Raw genomic sequence first — 24787 nt, forward strand, 5'->3', positions numbered from 1 at the left:
TGTTTCCCAAAAACATCTTAAGGGTAAGAGGTTTGTAAAATCACGCTTACAAAAGCTTGTTAAAATGATTGTAGAATTTCATGCACCATCTAAACACTCCCAGAAATTTAAAGAACATTTTGAGAGGCTGCTGTATCTAAAACAAACAAACAAACAAACAAATTGGCTAATTATTTGTTTGGGTTTGGTCAGCTATGTCTTAGAAGTAAACAGTTAATGTGGTGCAGAGAGAGCCATATTTCACATATTTCTATTCTTTTTCATTGTCATTTTTTTGTTGTTTGTTTATTTCTGCACAATAGGACACTGGCATATGTTGGTCAGCATCATGGACAATTTACAAAGCACTTCGCAGTGTGGGGGTGTGTTTTGTCCCACAGGCTGTCCTGGGAATTATGTGTGATAAAATTAAGATATTCATAGAAACGATATTCGGAATTGATGCAGAGTCTTAAGAGTGTCCATTACCTGGAAACCCAGATCTGTATCACTTGCAGGGAAATACTCAGACTCAGTTCACTTTAGCCAGTAATGTGAAAGCATCAATACAATACTGTCCTTTTTAGCCTGATGGCAGTTATGCAATTGTAAAAAAAAAAGAAAAAAGCAATTGTTTTTGCCATTCTTCATATGAATTCTTAAAATTTCTTAAAAGATCTCAAAATGTTAAAGTAAGAGATCAGGGGAACATTTTGTGTATCATCAAGAAGACAAGGGTGGATGTAAAAATAGGGCAGATAAGTAAAGCAGTCTTTCTCGAGTAAATTTAGCCCTCGAATAGAGATGCACAGTTTTATGCATTTCTGAATTATTTGTACAAATGCAGTGCCCTCAGAAATTACTGGGCCCCTTGGTATTTCACATATTTTAATTTGTTTATGCCATTTCAAATACAAAAAAGTAAATCAGGCTTCTCAGTATAAAATATCAAAAATGATCTTCCCTTAAACTCAAACTCAAAGCAAATCTCTTGATATAAATTAATTAAAAATATAAAAGCCAACATGATGGGTTGCATCAGTAATGGGCCACTTTGGTATAATTCAGTGGTGCCCAAAGACATTCTAGAAAGGGCCAAGAGGGTGCAGGTTTTCTTTACATCCACTGACTCCAGCAGTTGATTTTACTGATGAAAACATCACTTTGAGCAGATGTGTTGAGTTCATCAGTGAAATCACCTGCTGGAGTCAGTGGATACAAGGAAATCCTGCACCTTCTTGGCCCTTTCTACAACCCCAATTCCAATGAAGTTGGGACGTTGTGTAAAATATAAATAAAAACAGAATACAATGATTTGCAAATCCTCTTCAACCTATATTCAATTGAATACACCACAAAGACAAGATATTTAATGTTCAAACTGATAATCTTTGTTGTTTTTGTGCAAATATTTGCTCATTTTGAAATGGATGCCTGCAACATGTTTCAAAAAAGTTGAGATGGGGCAAGAAAAGACTGGGAAAGTTGATGAATGCTCAAAAAACACCTAATTGGAAACTGGTGAATGTCATGATTGGGTATAAAAGGAGCATCCCCAAAAGGCTCAGCCGTTCACAAGCAAAGATGGGGCGAGGATCACCACTTTGTGAACAACTGCATGAAAAAAAGTCCAACAGTTTAAGAACAATGTTTGTCAACGTTCAATTGCAAGGAATTTAGGGATTCCATCATCTACAGTCCATAATATAATCAAAAGACTCAGAGAATCTGGAGAACTTTCTACACATAAGCGGCAAGGATGAAAACCAGCATTGAATGCCCGTGACCTTCGATGCCTCAGGCGGCACTGCATTAAGAACCAACATCATTGTGTAAAGGATCTTACCACATGGTCTCAGGAACACTTCAGAAAACCATTGTCACTTAACACAGCTCGTCGCTACATCTACAAGTGCAAGTTAAAACTCTACCATGGTACCATTTGCATGCATGCAAAGTGAAAGCCATACATCAACAACATCCAGAAATGCCACCGCCTTCTCTGGGCCCGAGCTCATTTGAAATGGACAGACGCAAAGTGGAAAAGTGTGCTGTGGTCTGAGGAGTCCACATTTCAAATTGTTTTTGGAAATCATGGACATCATGTCCTTCGGACAAAAGAGGAAAAAGACCATCCAGATTATTACCAGTGCAAAGTTTAAAAGCCAGCATCTGTGATGGTATGGGGGTGTGTTAGTGCCCATGGCATGGGCAACTTACACATCTGTGATGGCACCATCAGTGCTGAAAGGTACATCTAGCTTTTGAAGCAACACATGCTGCCATCCAAGCAACGTCTTTTTCAGGGACGTCCCTGCTTATTTCAGCAAGACAATGCCAAGCCACATTCTGCACGTGCTACAACAGCGTGGCTTCATAGTAAAAGAATGCAGGTACTAGACTGGACTGCCTGCAGTCCAGACCTGTCGCCCATTGAAAATGTGTGGAACATTATGAAGCACAAAATAGGACAACAGAGACCCCGACTGTTGAACAAATGAAGTCGTACATCAAGCAAGAATGGGAAAGAATTCCACCTACAAAGCTTGAACAATTAGTGTCCTCAGTTCCCAAATGTTTATTGAGTGTTGTTAGAAGGGAAGGTGATGTAACACAGTAGTAAACACAACACTGTCCCAGCTTTTTTGAAATGTGTTGCAGGCATCCATTTCAAAATGAGAAAATATTTGCACAAAACCAATAAAGTTTATCAGCTGAACATTAAATATCTTGTCTTTGTGGTGTATTCAAATGAATATAGGTTGAAGAGGATTTGCAAATCATTGTATTCTGTTTTTATTTACATTTTTCAAAAGTCCCAACTTTATTTGAATTGGGGTTGTAGAATGTCTTTGGACACCACTGGTATAATACCTGTAAATAATCAGTTTTATTGCCAGTTTTTTCCGACAAGTCAGGGGATGGATGCATGAACACTTCCAAGTCACTGAATATGTCTTGGACTTTATTTGCATCAATTATGAAGAAATACAAACAGTATGGCACTCTATGGTAAATCTGCATGGAGTAGATAGTTCTCAAAAACTGAGTGACTGTGCAAGAAGGAGAAGAGTGTGGAAAGACACCAAGACACCCAGACAACCCAGAAGAAGTTATAGGCTTCTGTGGCTGTGATTGGAGAAGTTGTGCATTGTGCATGTTTTGCCTTTTGTAGCCTCAGTTATGCAGCTTCATGAGGAAGTGGAGCAGAAAAGGATTTTCTTTAACCAAAACATCAAATCTAGGCTTGCATCTCAGATGTACCTTCTGGTAAATTATAGCTAAACTTTGAGGTCTTCTTTTAAGACATTCCTACCCCACAGAGATTTACCATAGAGTGCCATACTGTTTGTATTTCTTCATAATTGATGTAAATAAAGTTCAAGACATATTCAGTGACTTGCAAATATTCATGTATCCATCCCCTGACATGTCTGAAGAAAACTGGCAATAAAAATGATTATTTACAGGTATTATACCAAAGAGGCCCATTATTTATGTAGCCCATCGTCTTGGCTTTTATATTTTTAAAGAATTTATATCAAGTTGTAGAGATTTGCTTCAAGTTTGAATTTCAGGAAGATAATTTAAATTTTTTTTATAATGAGACGCCTGATTTACTTTTTGTATTTGAAATGGCATAAACAAATTAAAATGTGTGAAATACCAAGGGGTCGAATACTTTTGGAGAGTACTGTACATTTTAGGAATAAAACATAATGCATTAGCAGAAAACCAGGGATAACATAAGGATACAAACAATTTCACAGCCACATGATCGCTGACTTTCTACTATTTTACAAATACAAGCTTTCAACAATTGGTTTCCCGTCAAAGGTGTTGCCTGGTGTGAAGAGAATAAAGTCTGTGTGAGTGCACTGAAGCAGGTGACTTTGTGATTTTGTCACGCACAGCGTGACTCAGCAGAGAACCCCAGTTAACCAATAGCTCATGACAGGACCAAATATTTCTCTCATCTCCGTATGGAGAAAGTGTCTCTTCTTCAAAACAAACACAACTGGAAGACTGGTATTCGTAAATGTTCCTGAATTTTAATGTAATGTTTGAGAAAGTGCTTTTGCACTGAAACTTGCCTGTGTTTTACCTCGTATAGATACAGGTGTGGTGAGCTCCTAACAGGTCGCCCATGTTTCTGAGTGTTCTTTGTGCTTGTGTTCTTTAATGGCAAGGAAGATTGCACTTTAACATCGGCGTTTTCGGTCGTTCAAACCAGTCTGAATTTCACCCGTAAATAAGCAAAGAAGAAATGTCCAGGATATTTTCACCCCATTTCCCAATCATTCATTAAAGTGCGCTTCCTGGAATACATCCTGTACCCTCACATCGTCCTCTTGTTTACATGCTGCAACCATATGAAGTGAAAAACCTGCTTTTATATCCGCGTCTGGTCAGGTTTGCTATATTAACCTGTTTATGCCCACATTTCTTTTTATAAGTGGAAAAAGTTGCATTCGTACCTTTGAGATTTTTTATTGTGAGTAGAAAATGACAGTGATACAATTCGGCAACAATTGTTGCCAGTGGGGCAAAATGGGTTAATGTAGGCACACGTGGTTTGCTAGCTTTAAAAAACAAACAAAAAAACATTCTGGACGTTTTACTCAGAATACAATATGAGTATGTTACATTCTAACAATAGAAAAGCTGTTGTTGGGGAAAGTGTAGTGACACGGACCCACAACAGGGGGCGCAAATGAACGGTCAATAGATGAGCCAAAAGGTAACAATTTAATGTTGTGAATGTGCACAACAATGATACAGACAATCACAGAATCTGACAGCAGTCAATACACAAAGGTGACATGTGGGAAGGCTCGAGGATAGAAGACGTCTGTCCTGAGAAGAGCCGGAACCACACGATTTCCACCGCCACAGAACCCGGAGAATACTGGAACCGCCAAGTCCGGAATTCCCAGGTGATCACCGTCCCCGACTGTCGGATCTGGTACTGCTGGCGAGGAGCACAAACAGTGAGATGTGGGTGTGTGCACACCCAGTAACAAAAACAGTCAGAAGGTGGAAAGTCACCTCCACCTCTAATCACACACATGTGCAGCTCCTGTCTAACCACTTATCTGGTTGGGGTGTGAAGCGAAGCCGTCGCTGATCACACCAAACGCCAATCCCACAGATAAGGAAACACTTACAGGAAAACAGCTGCAAAGAAGTTCAGACTATTAGTCAGTGTTTTCAGTTTAGCAGAGAATTACCTTCACAGGTAGATGATATCTCGGCAATGAGGTGGAGATGACATCCGGCTTTTATGGAGTGATGAAATGAAGATGGGTGACAGCTGTTATGAGTTGATGTGTGACAGCTGTCACTCCCGGTTGTGTCAGTGGCGGCAGCGCCCTCTCGTGCCTAAAGCCTGCACTTCAGGCAGGGCGCCCTCTGGTGGTGGGCCAGCAGTACCTCCTCTTCTGGCAGCCCACACAACAGCTGTATCTGTTTTTAGTTTCTTTTTTAACTTTCCGTAGCTATGACACAGGAGAATTACCAGGATTTCTGCCCTTGTCACATGATATTTCTGCCAAAGCCTCTTCTAAGGTACTAGTAGTGTTGTAGTACCTGAGTTCGGTATCGGTCTTGCCTTGTCCTCACCTCTTCCAAAGACTTGATCTTGATTTGGTCTCGATCACGCCAAAATCCCACAGTCAAGACCAAAACCTTGGTTTTTGGAGTCATGAAGACCAAGTTCAAGACCAAGACCAAACTCCAGTACTCCAACATGATGCACAAATACTGAAAAAAACAGTGTTCGTTACTGCAATGGCACAGTTGGGTTCTGTTGTACCTGTTCAGAGTGTTTATGTGCCACTGAGCAGGAGTGTCTCATACTTGTAGCTATGTCCAAAACTCATTCAATTTCACATTTTGACGATGACCTCATACAAGAGGACAATTACACTTTTTAAAGAAACAGCTGTTGTACAGTACACGGCAAATTTTGCAGTGTTAAACTGACTCTGCAGTGAGTGCATATGGTCCGATTAATATTATTGTTCAATCCACTCTATCAGAGTGTTAAGTCCAGTTGATCACCATCATGAGTTTGTTTAACACTGTTCTGAATGAAACCACAATGTTACAGTGTTAATTAAGATAAGATAAGATAAACGTTATTGATCTCACAGAGGAGAAATTCACATTTCAATTACACAATTCAATTAAATGTTGCAAAATCTACTGTGCATCAGTTTCAGACGGAGTATATAGTCTGGTTCAAGCAATAAGAATTTTATTCACACAGCATATTTCATTACTCAGTGAATAAACTTGCTGTGCTGCACATTAAACTTAAGCAACCGAAGAACAGCATAAACTGCTGATAAACATGAAATCATTGGAATGCAAAAGACAATTTACCCACAATCCATCTCTCAAAGGCACTGAAGCAAACCTTGTCCCAACTTCCAGCACATAAACCACAAAGTCAGGCAGACACAGATGTGTACCAACACATGCATACAGATGCACACGCGCAATGTCGATACGGAAGAGAAACATGCTGCAGAGACAATAAGAAAGCAGCTTAATGTGAAACTCCACTGGGAATTCAACAAGGGCTTAGAAATGCATCACCAAGAAATACTTTCAGGTCACTGTGTTTTTAAATGCTGTCAGAATAAACTGGTGTCACACATCACCACATCCACCACACTATGGAACCACATTGCATCCTGAATGACAACAACCCAGGCAGATAACTGGTTTATCCCCATCTCCGGAAAGTAGCCATCTATCTCTTGCAACCAGATGAAACGTGGGCATTCCCTTGGTCATTTCCAGTTGCTGTGTACTCAATACTGCAGCCCATGTGTGCTGGATCATGCCCAAACTAATGTGCTACACGACCACAATGTAGTCACTGATGGTGTAACTACACAGGAAGTTTCATCCAATTGATCCCAGTCTAAATAGAGTAAAAAAAACACTCTATTGTAGAGTGAAATTAGCTCTACCGGTGTCACCGACCTAAGTGTACCCCCCCCCCCCCCCCCCCCCGCTTTGCCTCCACTGCCTGCGCATGCGTCATTTCAGAGCACTCCCAAAGCGATCAAATCGATTAAAATCATTCTAAAGTCAGTTTTAAGCAGAAACGAGACCATTTTAAGCAGAAACTAGCCGATATTCCATGACACTTTGAAATGACGGATTGTCAGTGAACGCACCAGCTGGTAGCCGTGTAGCTTCGGCGCTCTGATCACTTCCTCCGCCTTTTCTGATGAAATAATGCTGAATTTATGTGGAAATGATTGTTGTACAAAAGCTTCAGACATCTGTCGCTGAGATAGATGATGACTGGAGTGCAGTTTGAAGCAGAAATAATAATAATAATAATAATAATCAGTGAATAATTGGCTAATGACGCATGAGCAGTGAAGGCAGGACGGACCATTCAGTGGAGGTGGGCGGATCGATCCTAAAATCGATAATATCGATACCAACGCTGGTATTGATATTGAACGATCCTCGTGTAAAAAGATCAATACTCAAGCTTTTTTCTCTCCCACACGCACTGACTGCTGCGCATGTAGATTCATTAAAGTCTACTCTCTGTCTGTAAGAGCAGTGCTGCGCTATGTCAAACAACACAGAGCAGCGCACTCTTGTATTGTGGTTTGTCAGCCCTCTACCTCAGGAGTAGTGTTGACTGATATTTTTTAAACAAAAATGTTGATTGTGATAATAAAGTATTTTGTTGTCACGTACAATGTTTGGTGAAATGCTATCCTAGGTTTTTTGGATCCTTTGGATCTATGACGCTTAAATATGAAAATGTATCGGTATCGGCGATACTGGGCCTGTATTTACTTGGTATTGGATCAATACCAGAATTCCCGGTATCGCCCACCTCTACCATTCTGTCAGTGACATTGTCTCGTCAATGCAAGTGGTTTTACTCCAATAACAGTTGATTTTACACTATGTTGAGTTGATTTTAGCCCTGTGGTAGAGTATATTTAACTCTATTTAGACTGGGACCAAATGTTATCCCAGCAGAGTAAATTTTCCTCAGTAAAATTTCCTGTGTCGTTGACCTCATCCAAGTCTCCCAAAGTAAACATTCATTTGACATAAATTCATCCCAGCTTTATCCAGTGATCCTCCAGAGAGACCTGGTACCAAAGACATGCAGGCACCAGCTTAATTCACTGGTTAGTGTCCAAGTCTAACAACCAAACAGTAAGACAGGAAACACCGGGACACTAAAGATTTGGACTTTCATCCTGCATCACCAAACATTTTTATCTAGAGACTTCATGACTGTAATATTTTCCCACTCATCTCTTGATATCAAAGGCTGACACTTTCGCCATGTGCAGCTGAGTCCAAGAAGTCACCAAAAGCCTGGATGTTTCTTTTGGAAAGGATAATCACAAACCCAGACACTCTACATTCTGATTCAGCTTCTTAAGTGCTGCAATCAGGGAATCCAGTGATCTTACAAAGATCTAAGTGTCATCTGCAAATATGCTGTCAGTAAACCTTTCCTCACCAACAAAAGCAGTATTTTTTTCTGGATTCCACAACTGTACCCAACACCAAGTCCATGCAAACAGTGAACAGTGTAGGAGCCAGAACACATTCTTGTTCAATTCCAGAATCTACTTAGAAGGCATCAGAGATTCTCCACACAGCACTGTGTGTAGGCCAGCTATCATATGCAGCAGAGGTCACCAACCCTGTTCCTGGAGAGCACCTGTCCTGATAGAGTACACCTGATAGAGTTAATTGCTTGGAAGTGGAACAGGGAGAGTTAGAAAACATGCAGGGCAGGTGCTCTCCAGGAACAGGGTTGGTGACCCCTGATATTCAGCAACCTGTTGGTGATCTCATGAATTCTCTGTAGGGCCCCAATCAACCAAATGATATGATTGGCGAAAATCAACATATGCTGCAGTGAAGCGCGCATAATATTAATGTTTGCATTCAATGAGTAGTCAGTGAGCTAAGATGCTGTCAATGGTTGAGTCCTTGGGCACGAAATCAGACTTCACTGGCCACTGGGTGACAAGAAACTGGACCGAATCCTGCTAAGAATAATCCTTGGACAAACTTTGCCCACCAAAGAAAGCAGTATCATACCCCTGTGGTTGTTACAACCCAGGCAATCAACCTTCCCTGTCTAGAGAAGGACAACATGTCTCCAAGATCCAAGCAGAGATTCCTTACAATGCCCAGAGGCCAGCATCTCTACCCTCCTGAAGGACCTCTGCCTCAATACCACAGATCCCTGCAGCTTTCCACCAACCTTCATGCACTAAAACATAAAAAATGCCAACACTAATAGATGAATTGTTAACAGTGGTGGACAATTATCTGTTCCAAGAACATTTCACGTATCAATAAGTGTAAAGTAACAGCACAACACAATAAATTAAAGCCACTGACAGTTTAGTTCTTTCAGAAAAAGATTGCTGGTACTATGTATGCAAATGCTTTATATTGGGCTCAGTTATTCAGAATGGCTGGTATGGTTGTTTTGAATGTAAGTTAGTTATTGTAAAGTGTTCTTGGTTCTGTGTCCCAGCCTCTCAGGAGTAAACCACAATAATGGATTGCAAAATGAAAATCCATGAGTATTGCTGTGTGAGGACAAGGGTAATGACGACACAGACACCAGCAAGACTCGACATTTTGACACACACTCACACACACACAGAATACACATAAATACATCGTCATTTGTTAGTCTCTAAACTGAGGTGTGGCCCCCATTTCCTCCAGGCCACTAATAAGCTGTTAGCATGACAGATTGATGCTAAAGCAGACACGGTGTGTGTCAGTGGCTGAATTATCACACACTTAGCGAGGCCGCCTTAAGACACCCCCACTCCTTCCTTCCTCCGCACTTTAAAGTGGTGTAAAGAGCTACTTAGCCAGTAAATTTCAAATGCATTTACTGTGGCTTTACTGAACAAGGACAGAGTGGAATAAACTGGATGTTCTGATCGGTGATTTGAGTTGTTAAAATGAGCAGGATGGAGAAGAAATATTGCCATCTTTAATAATTTGTTCAATTTAAAATTTGAAAATAATTATGCATTCATTATTGTGTGAGAAATGCAAGCTCATGCACATTTCTATTGTTTTTTTTGTTTAACTGAATTTAAAAATATATATGTGCAAACCAAATGGGAAATTGTAGCACAAATAAATTTGTTACATTATACTTTTCTGTTCTTTCAAATGTATTCGATTGTGCCTGAGGTTGTGCTTGTTCAGCCAATTAAGGTCAGACCGGTGGTCAGCTTATCTTTTCTGAGAAGTAATAATGAACACTTAAAATATGGGCTCAGCTCTTCCTCAACAAAGAAGTAGCATATTTCAAACCTCATCCTATTTCTCTTGAGCAATTAGTCCATAGCTCATCTGTACATTATTAAAAAATACAGATCGCCTCGTGTTTATTTTTCCACATTCCTGTCATGATTTGGATTTTATTAAGTTTTATGTCATAATTTTTCCCAGTTGGGAGATTGGGGATATTCTGGTTTTGCAGGGGAAAAAAACAAGAAACAATTCAAATATAAAAAGATGTTTTTGATGATGTTCGATTTAATGGTCCTCTCACTTGTGTACTAGTGGGGCAGCATAGCATGGAATTTGCCACACATATTCTAAATTGACAAATGTTTATTTTCAGATATGGAGCCATCCTGGATGGCTCCATATCCTGACCTCTAATGAGCTACAGGGGTCAATAAAGAATTACACAGGGGTCAAAATTTAAAAATGCTCCAATCATGTTGAAACCTACACCACGTTATTTGTCTGATCATAATGATTCCAAAAAGGTATAGTTTGGACAAATGATGACTGAATGTTCTGGAGTTATGGGGTAAAAATGGTAAAAATGATGACAAAGACCAGTTTCAGTTTGTACAGGGGTCAAAAGTTGCTCCAATTTTGGTAAAAAGTGATGCAACATGATTGGAGTATTTTTAAATTTTGACCCCTGTGTAATTATTTATTGACTCCTGTAGCTCATTAGAGGTCAGCTCCAGGATGGCTCCATCCATATCTGAAAATAAACATGAGTTCATTTAGAATATGTGTGTCAAATTCCATGCTTTTATCACAAAATGAACAATTTTTATGGAAATTTTAGCTAAGCTGCACCACTATAAGCCAGTAGCTGCTGAGCAGCGAGTAAACCGCACTCCCTGATACCAAAAGTCATGGGAGCAACAGGCCTTCGAGGTCTTGGGTTTTAGCCTCCTTCTTAGAGTATCAACCTCCCATACCCAAGGTTGTGAGTTTGAGTCCAGTCCAAGACAGACACAACACAAATTGCACATAAATGGCAAACAGCCTTCATTTATTTGGGATAAATAACCACAAGTTGCTTGTCGCAGGATGATATTTACATCACAATGACATTCTGATGTAAACGCAAGTTTTGCTTTGTGGACACGACTGGTCGGCCGCATACATGAACGACTGAATGGTCAACTTGCCTGAAATAACATGCATGAAACTGTAGATGATGCAACCCGTTAACTATTCAGTTAACCATTTACAGAGACACTACTGTTAACTGATATGTGGTCAATGTTTTCTTCTTCATGACACACTCATGATAAAATGTATGAAAAATAATGCACAAAAATAAGTACATAAGCCACATAATCATCATTCAGGAGGTTGTGGTCATGTGACAAAAAAAAGGTGGATATTTCTCTTTTTCTTTTTACTCTGTGTTCCAGCAAAGCATTGTATTGTAATCTGTCTTTTGTGTGTCTGACTTTGAACAAGATAACTAAAAAGCGGTTGAATGGATTTTCACCAAACTTGGTGGGAACATTACTTGAGCAGATATCTTCCGATGATTAACTTTTAGATGGAATTGGACAAAGGTCAAGGTCAACACTTATGTGGTGCTAAAAACATATTTCCTGCAATATCGCCACAATTAACAGGGTTAAAGAAATTATCTAAAGGTTATAGTGATGAGTAAAATAATTGTGATTGACTGCTACAGTATACTACAACAGACTGGCGTCCTGTCCTGGGTGTGACCCGCCTCGCGCTCTATGACTGCTGGGATAGGCTCCAGCCCCCCGCGACCCTTGATTGGACTAAGCGGTTGAAGGTGTGTGTGTGTGTGTGTGTGTGTTTGAGTGCTACAGTATAAGTGGCATCATGACATCGGTGTGTGAGTGTGTTTGTGTGAATGGGTGAATGTGAGGCATAATTGTAAAGCGCTTTGAGCGTTTGATGCAAATGGAAAAGTGCTGTATAAATGCAGTCTATTTACCATGATGAAGTCATAAAAGGAAGACATGATTGTTCAAAGTGTGCAGGGTTTGCATCAGCCCTCTGATGCCTTTCATTATTAGTTATTCTAACCCGAACCCTTGTTTCTGATTGCCGAAGGTAAAACGTGTGTTACACATGAATATTCAGAAGACTATAGAATATGGTCCATGGCAACATAATAGCCACTTAAATTACGGCATACAGCAGTTTCTTAGAAAGTTTAACCTTTGGTTTTGTGAGAACTCAACAAGTTGATGGTCTGTGATGTAACCAAGTGACCAACAAAGATAAAATCTTGACTTTTTGAACTCATACGTACCCAATAAGCAGGAATGTTCCAACTGATGTAATTGCTGATTGATTATCTTGTGTTTTCTGCAATGTCTCAATTTGCACATTATGTGTCTCCCGCCTACAGGGGAGACATTTGTTTTGTGCGTTTTTTGTGCGTTAACTATCCTGTTGTCATGCTTCTCTGCTCAGGCCTGTTGACCTGCAGCAGCGTCCTCTCCCAGCCACTCTGCTCTCTCTCCGTCTTTCTGTCCTCCACCCGTGTGCTGCCAGAATGATTCATCAACCTTTTTTTCTCAGCTGTCACCCCAAAATATTTGCTCATTTGATTTACTTGTCCTCTTCTCTCCCTCTTTCTCTCACTCACTAACTTCTCCCATCTCACATTCCCTGCTTCTCTTTCGTTCTGGCTTCCTTCTGCACACACCTTCTCCTTCCACCTTATTTGTCCTCACTGTTCTGTTTCTCGGTGTACTTCTCCCTTTTCCTCTCTTGACTTGGCTGTTGCTTTTCCTGTCTCTTCTTCTCTCGATTTGGCTGTGTGCCCTTCCTTTCTCTATCTGCCTGTACCAGGAGCCATGGCTAATCATCTTATAACTAATGCTCTCCTTCGTCCCCATGGTACTAACAATCCTTATAACACTCTCCTGGGGGACTCAGCAGTCTATAACAACCCAGCCGTGGGCATGTACAACACGCAAGGTGTGCCTAATGTTTCTATTAAAAGTAAACCGTATTTGGAAATGTAGCTTCTTTTTTATATGTATTTTACATTATTTAATTAATTTTGCATGCTTATTTCATTTTAAAATGGTTTGCCGCTGCAGTACGCGCTCTGGCTGCATATCTGAAGTAGGCTTATTACGGCTCCCAAGTGAGACTATCAATCACGCTGCAATCATCGTTCACAAAGGACACCCGCTGGGCATCTCTCACAGCACATTGATGTAAAGGTGAAATCCTTCTGATGATTTACCGAAGCACTAAAACAACTTCACGTGTTGATTTACCATTGTATATGTACATTTTGTAGCATTTGTTGCAGATCCTGTATATCTTTTACAAGCTACTTGGGAGCCGTGAAATATTTGTAGCGCAGCTGAGTCAATAAGTAGTTGGAGCGCGATAAAAACTTTTGCAATTTTGCCTCCACGCTGCAGGTGAGATGAATCAGCTTTTATTCAAGGGTGTTTAACAAAAATGTCACATTCAACCATTTAGAAATTACAGCCATTTTTACACTGAGAAATATTTAACCCTAACTTTTAAGATTTCTGTAATTTTATTACATGACAGATTCCCATTTACTTTTTTTAGATAATTTTAATACAAACCTACCAAATAAACCTTACATGATGCATATTCATTACTGTAATAAATATTCATTTGAAATGCATAATCCTCAGTTTTACGTATTTAGTATTAATAAAATATAATTACTCTAAATCAATAATAATGACAGTATTTATTTAAAATACATAAAGTATAATGTTTGAATTGCATAATAATTATGTTACCTATACGAGATAAATGGCATAAGTGACATAATTATTATGCAATTCAAACAATATACTTTATGTATTTTAAATAAATTCTGTCATTATTATTGATTTAGAGTAATTATATTTTACTAATACTAAATACATAAAGCTGAGGATTATGCATTTCAAATAAATAGGATTTATTACAGTAATGAATATGCAACATGTAAGGTTTATTTGGTAGGTTTGTATTAAAATTATCTAAAAAATGTAAATGGGAATTTTTCATGTAATAAAATTACATAAATCTTTAAGTTAGGGTTAAAAATTTCTGTGAGTGTATATGCAGTCCCTCCATTTTCAGATACTGTGAGTTTTTTTTTAATTGAATTTATTTATTTATTCAAGATCAATTTAACAGCATACGCGTGTGGCCGAAAGGGTACAGGCAGAAGCAAAGCTTATAAACGCCTACTCCTTATACGTACTATAATTTGACAGACTGTAGATAAGTATGACTTTTTACACAAATCATAATTTTTACAGATGGTTTTCTTTAGACAAGTCAAGAGCATTTCAACATCATTGAATATGTCTTGGGCTTCATTTATGAATGAATGAATGGATTTATTCAGCACACAGACAAAAATGACAAATTAACCTCACAGTGAAAACAAAGAAAACAATCCAACAAGGCACCCATGTGACTGAAAGGATGTGGGCAGAAGCAAAAGCTTATAAACGCTCACCCTTTTAACCAAAAGAACAAATATATATATATATATATATATATATATATATATACACACACACACACACACACACCCATGATAACTGATACAAAATTTAAAGTAATCACTAAACTAAGATTTCAAAACACAAACATGCAAACAGCAGTAGGCCATGCACAAACCTCAAAAAACCAAAACAAAATCAATAAACCTAATTCATCATGCTATAACTAGTAATTGAATGATTTTTGAAGAGCCTTTTGAAGCCAACCAAGTTACCGAGCGACTTTATGTTATCCGGGCACAAATTCCAAATATTAACACCTTTAACAGAAACACAATGACTTTTTACTGTAGTTTGAATCTTTGGTTTTTGAAATAATAATGTTCCTCACAAATTATGACTGGAGTCCCTTATTTTGACCAGGTCCTGGACATGTTGTGGTAAAAGGTTATTTTTTACTTCAAACATAATTTGTATTAAGCTATAGTCAATCAGGTCCCAAAATTTTTAAATGTTTAAACAGACAAATAATGAATTTACTTCAACCATTAGGAAATTGCAAGCACTGCGGTGTTCTGTGGTAAGTCTGTCTGGAGTAGGCAGCTCTCAAAAAAGGGAATTATTGTTGAAGGAGACTAGTGAGGGAAGCCACCAAGAACCTTATGGCTGTGATTTGAAAAACTGTACGTAGTCCATCTTTTGACTCTTGCACCAGTTATACTGCTTCATGTTGGAATGGAACTGAAAAGCACTTTTTCTTCTTTTTTTTCTTTTTTTTTTTTTAAGAAGACAGTTACAATGACATATTGGAGGATCAAGCCTAGATTTTTCTGTTTTGTTGTGAAAATACTTCCAGCATGAAGCTATGACTGGTGTTGTAATCACAATCCCAGCCTATAACGCCTGAAGAATTGCCTTGGTGACTTGGTGGCTTCCCTCACAAGTCTCCTTCTTGCACAGTCACTCCATTTTTGAGAATTGCCTACTCCAGACAGATGTACTACACAGGGTGCACCATCCCCTGACTTGTCAAAAGAAAACTGGCTGCAAAAATGTTTATATTTTTTAAACAAATTTAATATGAACTTTGTCCATTTACTGTGTAGAGAAATGGCCATAATTCCCAAATGGTTAACGCCACATTTTTTTGTAAAGCCGTGTGAATTAAAGCTGAAAGTCGACACTACAAGAAGATCTTGATTGTTTAATTTAATCCAGACTGTAGTGGTACAGAGGCAAAGGTACAAAAACAGTCAATGTCCAAATACTTATAAACCTGGCTGTATTTTGTGGAAATGTTCTGTTTTCTGTGGCATGCAGTTTTTCTTTTAAATGTCTTTTTTGTATGTAGGTGTGTTGAGATGTGTTTGTTTTTGTGCTACTGTGCATCTAATATTTATGCTAAGATATAAATATTAATTTGCTTGGCGCGCTCGTGTGTTGATTGTAAAATAAATAATGTTTGCAATTTATCACAACACACAGAGTTTGAAAATCACTAAAGTTATTGTCCTTTTTGCCTGGAGCTGTATGAAGTCACACACGTGTCTCTTTTCTCTTTTCCCCTTCATGCTGCCTGTTAGCACCTTACCGAGACACAAGTACGGGCCAAATTCATACTGAACTACTTCACTTATATTGACTTTCTGTGTATCATTTCAACACTCTGCCTACAGTTCAGTCCAATCTGAAGCCAAATGAAACTACTGCTTGGCTGCCAGCCATTTTTTACAAGCAGTAATTTTTATTTTGAATTTTCCAAGTCTGTTTGGAAGCTGTGAATTTGAAAAAAAAAATCCAAATTAATAAAAGAAACCATTAACTTTAACCAACCTGCATATCAATAACTGAGCTGTTACAGATCAGATAGACTGGGTTTAACATTTAAATTGCTAAAAGTAATGCAGTTACTTCAAATTATCACTTTAAACCATTTATCTTTTTTACAATGAAGCCTCTGAGATTTTTGTTGCCACGGCGCTGGCAGTAATTGTGAAAAGTGAGTACTTTTGAGGGCGTTCCTAAATGAATTATAGATGCTTTAAGCAATACTCCCTCCTAGAAATTTACCAGTGCTATTTTGTAATCCTCAATTCACAACACCCACAATAATTTGAGGCAATAATTAAAATATAGAGGAGTTTGCTAAGCTTATTTAAGATGTCTAATAATGCTTATTTGATTCCTCAGAGGGTATCCTGAACAATGCGAGAGACTCCAGCGTCATGGACACGCTTCCACTCAATGGTAACCATGCCAACAACTACAGCATGGCCAGCAGTGAGTACCTGAGCGACTGCGTGCAGATTCTAGACCGCAGCGGTGGCTACAGTACCCACAGCAACCATCAAGAGACCACCCTGGAGAAGAAAATCCTCAAGGAGCTAACATCTAACTACATTCCATCTTACCTTAACAACCATGAGAGGGCCACCACGGAGCGTAGCCACAACCTGATGAACAAGCTGGTTAACAGCAGCATGGCCAACGGAGGTAACCATTGCATTTTAGGAGCATTAATTATCCAGAGCAACTGTATAAATCTATTGGTTTCTGAGGGCTTGGATAACGTTTACAAGGAGCACACTGTAAGTAGGAATTCAGGGTCTGATACTTAAAAAAAAATAATATAACACAGAAAAAGTAACCACCATATGTCATAACCTAGTGCCTTTTGAGGCTACAATTGTAATTTTGCCTCTGTATACCACTACAGTGGAGTCAAAATGACATCATCAAGACTTGACTGACATGGAGACTTTCAGCCTTAATTTAGAGTAACATTGCAAAAAACATTAAAGGATTCATACCATGCGTTGTCACACCCGCCATACTACAAAACAGCCTTTGTTCCTAGTTGGCAACCACTTGGGCAGACAACCGGTCCATTCCCGTCCTCTCAGCAGTAACTATCCCTCTGCCGCTACCAGGTGAAATGTAGGCGTCCCCTTGGCCTCCTCCAGCTGATGAGCTCAATGCAACTTTACTTTTAAAACAGAAATATTCCAACATCTCAGGATGGGAAAGACTTTTAAAATCAAGGGAGTGATTACATGTGACACCTCTAATGTGATTTACATGTTAAAATGCCCTTGTGGACTGGCTTATACTGGAAAAACTACAAGACCTTTAAAAACAAGAATTTCAGAACACAGATCTAAGATTCGTAACCATGACATGAAAAGTCCTGTGGCGGTTCATTTTTCTGTTAAACAGCATAATGTAAGTTCACTCAGGTATTTAGGTATTGAACACATTCAACTCAACAATTGAGGTAGTGATGTGAATCAGCTGCTTCTCAAAAGAGAAGCCTTCTGGATCTATACTTTAAATACACTTTCCCCAAGGGGTTTGAATGAGGATTTTTACTTGAGACCTTTTTATGATATCGTGTATTATGAACTTGATCTCACAGCGTGTGTCCTATTTACATATGTCTATTTATGTATTTGTATTTATATATAGATAGATGTATTTATGTATATTTATATGTGCATGTATATTTTTATAATTGTGGTTTTATCGTTGTAGGTATATTACAATACAATACAATTTTAATACAATTCAATACAATTTTACAATACAATTGTATTTTATTGTTTAAGATAAGATAACCACAATTTGTTTTTATCCTTTTATATTTTTTTTTCCTCATCAGGTTCTTGTTAGGTGATGGCAATTAGTAATCAGTTCAGTACATATGCAGGTGTGCCACGCCACTAATTATGTCCGATGAAGGGCAGTGCCTGAAACGTCACTACTGCTACTACTGCCATTTGTATCCAAATAAAGCTTTTTGCACGGGAGCATTCAGGTTGTGCAGATTTTTTGTTTTGATATTTGTCTCTGTTTTGATCCAGCACACTTTTTTTACACATCTCAGATGTACGTGCCTTTTCTGATTTACTCAAAATCTCATAGTTGACATTCTCTCAAAAATGCAAATATTACTCCTCATCTGAGTCTCCCTAATGCTGCGTTCCAATGACCTCGGAAGTCATAAATTGTAACTGGGAATGACGTCACACCCGAGTTGAATGTGTTCCATTTTCCACACAGCTCCACAAGTCTGAAAATAAGGTGGATGTCACCAAGCTTTTGGAGTATAGAGTGCTACAAAAAATATTCAGTCCTTCAAAGAGTCCTCATGGTAGAGAACAAATGGTGCAAACGTTACATTGGTGTTTTAATTGAACCCTTGGTTTGTCATGTGTAATTGACAGTCGTTGCTCGCAACAGCTATCAGATTAGCCAGTAGCTACTAGCCAGTTGATAAACAACACATTATGTGGTATTTCTCAAATAAAAATATTTAACCAAGATGTCCACAGACAGTGGTAAGACAGTATTGTGTTTACAATTTATTAAATTGGGCACAAAGTGGTAAAAAGCATGAAAACTACAACTTTCACTACTGTTGCTGCTGGGAGCAGCCATATTGGACTGTAAACATGGACTATGTGAGGTTCAAACGAGTTGACGAGTTGGACTTCAAGGGGCATTCCTGGGGCATAACAGAGAAATTCTGTCCTCGGAGTACAAATGAAATGAAACCTAGTACCAGACATCTAGTTGTCACCTTAGTTCACTGGTTAACATTAAGGTTTCACAACCATACAGACTTTCATGATTCTGCAGGGCCAAACACCTCTATCCAGCAGCCTCCACAAACTCTTCACAGGTGTCTCTTGATCTCAAAGGCTGAGGACTCAGAGACATGACTCTCACTGCAGAGATAAGTGAATCTCTGCAAATTTAACACGTTCACCGCATATAGATACAGATGGCTATCATTCAGGTTTTAACATTCCAACTACATTTATCAGTACCGCTCATTGGTCCAGAACTTCAATGGTATATCATTATCTGTATCTTTTGTGGAAAAAAAGAATTAAATTAAGAAGAGAACTAATGTTTAACATAAACAATCAACTGCAGCCACATTTTTGAGCATATAATTATCTCCACCATTGTTAATTCTGTGTGTGCATGTGCGAGAGAGAGCCAACCTGTTTGCACCCAGACTCCGAGATAGAGACAAAGAGAGAGAGCGAGACAGATGAGCTGCCTCAGTGGTGGTGTGCAGTCGCACACACTCCCTCACGAGAGAGGGAGGGAGACAGAGAGAAACAGGTCATAAGTAATTCGCCAAGCTTTTATTTTTACCAGAAACCAGCATTTTTTCTTAAAAGAGGCAGGGGCTGATAGATGACCATTTCTAAGACAATGAATATGTCTTAAGAAACACAAACAGCATGGTACTGTAGTTGGCAGTACCATGAGTTAGCAGTTCTCAAAATGGAGTGGCCATGTAAGGAGACTCGTGAGGGAAGCCACCATGACACCTGTTCTTTCACCGAGTTATCACATCATGGTGGCTCTTAATGGAAATAGGCAAGAACAGTGAATGGAATCACGTTCTGCATGCTCTAATGAATGCTGAAGTTAACGAACTGCTTCAAGGAACAGGAATCTTCAATGGACAAAAGGCAAAACACTCCTTTAAGTAGTATTGAATGTGCTGCCTTACTAACTACAGCAAACTCTGTAAATAGCCCGGAAATATAAACAAGCAAAGAGCCAAGCGATTGAGTCTTTTAGGATAAAGAACCACTTCTATAAAACAAACTACTTTCAGCATTACTGCAGCAGAAGGAGAAGTAAGTCCTATATAGGCCCTGAGGCCCGCATTAATTGTCTTGTCCAAGGCCACAGACAGGTAGAGTGAGCAGGAATCAAATCCAGCTTGATGTATTGGAAGCCCATTGAGTTTAATCGTCTTGTTTTGGAAAAACAACAGTTCAAGTCAAAATTTACCCTTATCTTTACAATGGTTCTTTCAGGTAGCATGGTTGGAGGCAGCAGCAGCAGCAGCAGCAGCAGTGGTGTTAGTGGTTGCGTGAGCAGCAGCAAAGAGGACAACGGTCCACTGGTGCTGGACAACCCAACTGCCTTTCCCCACGAGGAGAACCTGGGTTTGGAGATCATCAGAGAAGAGTCCAACGCCCCTCTCTTGCCACCACGTCCACCTCCACCGGACAGCCACCCTCCACCTCCCCCTCCTCTCCACAGCTTCTCCCGTCCACGCCGCATTCCCCAGGAGACCAGTGAGAGCTTCTTCCCCCTTCTGACCAACGAGCACACTGATGAGCACACTCATTCGCCCAATCACAGAGACTCGCTCTACACCAGCATGCCGGTGCTGACGGACCTCCCGGATGGGCAGATGAATGGTCTAACAGACGGAGAGGAAGACAGCTCTGGAGAACTGCAGCCTTGTAAGAGTGCCACTGCACCAGAACTGGATGATGTCTATTATAAGAGCATGCCTAATTTGGGCTCCAGGAACCACCTCCATGAGCTACAAAGCTACTACCACATGGGCCGTGGTGGCAGCGATGGATACATGGTTTCCGCCAACAAGGAGGAGTCTGACTCATCACCCGAGGAACCACCTGTAGACCCTTCGCACCTGGTGACCAGTCTATAGAGCCAACCAGGAGACTTCTATCGCTCCCCATTTCACTCACACACATCCACCTCTCCAGTGAAGATCATTCTGTATTGTTGACTGACAGACTACGCTGGCCCACCCACCACTGGTGCCGTGATCCACATTTGTTTCATGACAATATGGTTACGAAATCACCAGTGAAATGAAAACAGGGACTGAATGTAATTATCACAAACCGAACATGTGGCTCTGAGGGAATATTTAGCGGACGTCAATCATGAATGGAACTTTGTTTTTTACTGGAAAGGGGAAAGAAAAGGGAGAGATTCCGTAATTTTTCCCCACCTATTTCTTTGATTTTGAATTTTCAATTGACCATATCCTGAAAAGGTTACCAATATGGATCTCTATCAAATTATAGCATATAGTCTCCTCTACCACTACAACAGGGCTGTGCCCCCACCCACACCCCCACTAGCCCTGGATAAGGAGCTGTCTTCTCTGTCTGTCTGTTCCACCCTTGTACTGAGATGATGAATCTCCAATGGGTAAGCCAGGACAATAGAACCAAGAAGGTTCTGCCCAACCACCTGCCAATCAAGCAGAGGATGTATGATATCTGCCGTCACTTCCCAAAAACTATTTAACTGGGCAACCACACTGTAACTATATCACACTGATGTTCTGAATTCCTGTACGTATCTGCTAAATGGGAGTGGCATCTGGGCTGGTGTAACATTGTCGCAAGTTGTAACGATTGCGGCTACTGTGTATTTAACTGAAAATAAAGAAGGGAAATCACAACAGACTGAATTAAATAAAAAAAATGGGTTACATTTCTTTTTCTGTAACATTTTCAGTTATCAAAGGACAGTTTCTATGTACTGTACAGAATACAGATGCAAATGTTGCATATGACCAAGTCTTTATTTTTTAATTTTGAGTTGCAAACCTTGTGTCTGTGGAAGTGTTCTGAAATAGTGTGATATATTCTGGTCACATGTACAACTGTAGACTATGGAATGAGCGAGGAACAATTTGTCAAATCACTCTTCAGTAAATATGGAGGTGGTTACAGACTCCTTGTGATATGCATATACTCTACGCACACTTCATTCTGTTCCTTTAACAGCAACATCACTGTCACCATTTGCAAATCAGTTGTTATATATTTTACAACTGTAGATTTCAAACGAAAGGGGGAAAATTTAAGTTGAGATCAATAATACGATCTTACTGTATGTTTTAGACCTTTTAGACCTTTTTTTGAAGCATTGCTTTCATGTACATGATGTACATGGACAGGATTTCAAGGCAGTCAGGGATTAGTAGGTGTTCAGTTGGTGATGTCATAATTGCATATCTGCCATTTGCAGATGATATGGTTCTATTGGATTCATCAGACTATATCCTCCAGTTTGCAATGAGCAGGTTTGAGGCTAAGTGACAAGGGACTGGGATGAGGATTAGCATCCCCAAATCTGAGACCATGGTCCTGTGTCAGAAAAAGGTGGACAGTCCCTTCTGGATCATGGGAGAGTTACCGCCCCAAGTGGTGTAGTTCAAGTATGTTGAGGTCTTGTTTACGAGTGAGGGTAAGATGGAGCATGAGCTTGAAAGGTGGATCTGTGCTGCATCTCAGGTCCTGCAGGTGCTATACCTTACCATCATGGTGAAGAAAGTGAAAAGCAGGAGAGGCTCTCATTTTACCAGTCAAGTTATTGCCATATCCACACCTATGGGCATAAGCTTTGGGTAGAGGTCAAAAGAGCATGATTATGGATATAAGTGGCAGAAATGAGGTTCCTCTGTAAGGTGTCCTGGTTTATACTTAGGGACAGGGTAAGAAGCTGGAATATCTTGGAGAGACTCAGAGTAGAGCCGCTGTTCCTTCATATTGAAAGGAGCCAGTTGAGGTGGTGATGAGGTGGCACCTGATGACGAGGCCCCTTGGTCATCTGCCTAAGTAGGTCTTCCTAGCACCAACTAGGAGGAGGCCCCGGGAAGACCCAGGACATACTGCAGGGATTATATCTCCCAGCTGACTTGGGAATGCCTCAGGATTCCCCATCAAGAATTAGATGGCTTGGCAGAGGATAGGAAAGTGTGGCTTGAACTGCTGAGTCTGATGCCACCACAACCCAGACCTGGATAAGGGGCAGAAAATGAATGAACCCTTTCATGTGGGTACAAAGAGAAAAAACACAAAAAGACACAAGAAGGATAGAGGAATCGCATTGTCACTGTTGCCACACATTTACAAAATTAACATTACCATACTTTGCTGGTTGAGATGGTATTGTACAGAACAAGAAATACTCTGTGATATAAAAAGAGAAATGCCACTGTTTGGAAAAGGGTCTGTCACCTGTGAAATGCCATAAATACACATTATATACTATATGTGTACTGAAAATGTGAAATCTCTGCACACGGCAACACCATACAATGTGGAAGGCTGATGTTTACTTTTTTCTGGCAAAATTTTCATAATTGTCTGAAGTGTAGCTTGCACATATCCCCCACAACTCCCCTCGATGTCCTTAAGAGAGAGATCATTTATTTATCTTTTTATTGGTTTAAAGACAGCAAAACGAGCTTGGAAGAATGAAAGCTGATTTTAGTAGTAGCAGAAGTACATAAAGTGGCACTGGGTTTGTTCTTTTTCTTTTTTAAATTATTACGATCATGATTATTATTATTATTATTACAATAATACTGAGAATTATTTATTCTTTTTGTATGGGTTCCAAGTTGAATGATCTCATAACTAATATTTGTTGTACCAGTGAAAGTTGTTTGCCAACAAATAAATTGCTGACATAGCGTTGCATTGTTCTGCCTCGAGTGTTATCAGTGATTACATCAAATACAAATTCAGCAGTGCTTTAATGTGTCCCCATCGCCGAGGTATCACCCACCCCAACAGACAAGACACCCAGAGAATGCTTAAGTCTGCGCCTGTTAATACACTCATTCTTTGGGGTGATATCAGACCCTATTTGACACCACTTCTTCAGTATTTCATCCAGTGGGAGGACCAGACCAAAAGTAGGTATATCCATGCACTGGGATCTGGCCACTTCCAGGTCTTTGTACCGCCATTATTGTAGCCCCTGTAATGTAGAGTTTTCCAAATTATGTCAAAAACAGTGGAAGATGGTCATCATTGCTGAGAGAAAGGATGCTCCACCTGCATGAGTTGCCACAAGTTTGGATATAGACCATCGCTGTGCAATGGATGACTGCTCAGGAGTACTCAAAGAAGTGAGTGTCTGATTTTGTGATGATCCAGGATCAAGACTAAGAGCCAGACATTCAATAAGTACCTGGACTCAGCCATCACAAGTGTATCTGTATGTAGTGAAAGTATAGAAGTTGTAAAGAAAGTCACTTATGTCAGCAGTGACGTTTGTGTCTCTGGGTCCTCTGCTTGAGGTTGAGATGCTTCAGGGAAACGTTTATGGAGGCACCAGACTCCTGGAGAGAGGTGTTAAGTGATGCCAGTCCATTTGCAGGAGAAGAAAGGTCCAAGTCTTTGGGGTACTTGGGCTTCCTG

At 39.7% G+C, this 24787-nt stretch overlaps 1 protein-coding gene across 1 annotated transcript in view; it reads left to right on the forward strand.

Moving 5' to 3' along the window:
• The window catches only part of adgrl3.1 (adhesion G protein-coupled receptor L3.1), a 479593-nt gene extending 456666 nt beyond the window's left edge, over positions 1–22927 (forward strand). The window contains exons 24-27 of the mRNA XM_034187839.1: positions 13132–13260; positions 16358–16375; positions 16965–17267; positions 20618–22927. Of these exons, the coding sequence (XP_034043730.1) occupies positions 13132–13260; positions 16358–16375; positions 16965–17267; positions 20618–21264 (1097 nt within the window). The 3' untranslated portion in view covers positions 21265–22927. The remainder of the gene's footprint in view (positions 1–13131; positions 13261–16357; positions 16376–16964; positions 17268–20617) is intronic.
• The last annotated feature ends 1860 nt before the right edge of the window (positions 22928–24787 follow it).

This window comes from Thalassophryne amazonica, chromosome 15, assembly GCF_902500255.1.
Source record: "Thalassophryne amazonica chromosome 15, fThaAma1.1, whole genome shotgun sequence".
Lineage (NCBI taxonomy): Eukaryota > Metazoa > Chordata > Actinopteri > Batrachoidiformes > Batrachoididae > Thalassophryne > Thalassophryne amazonica.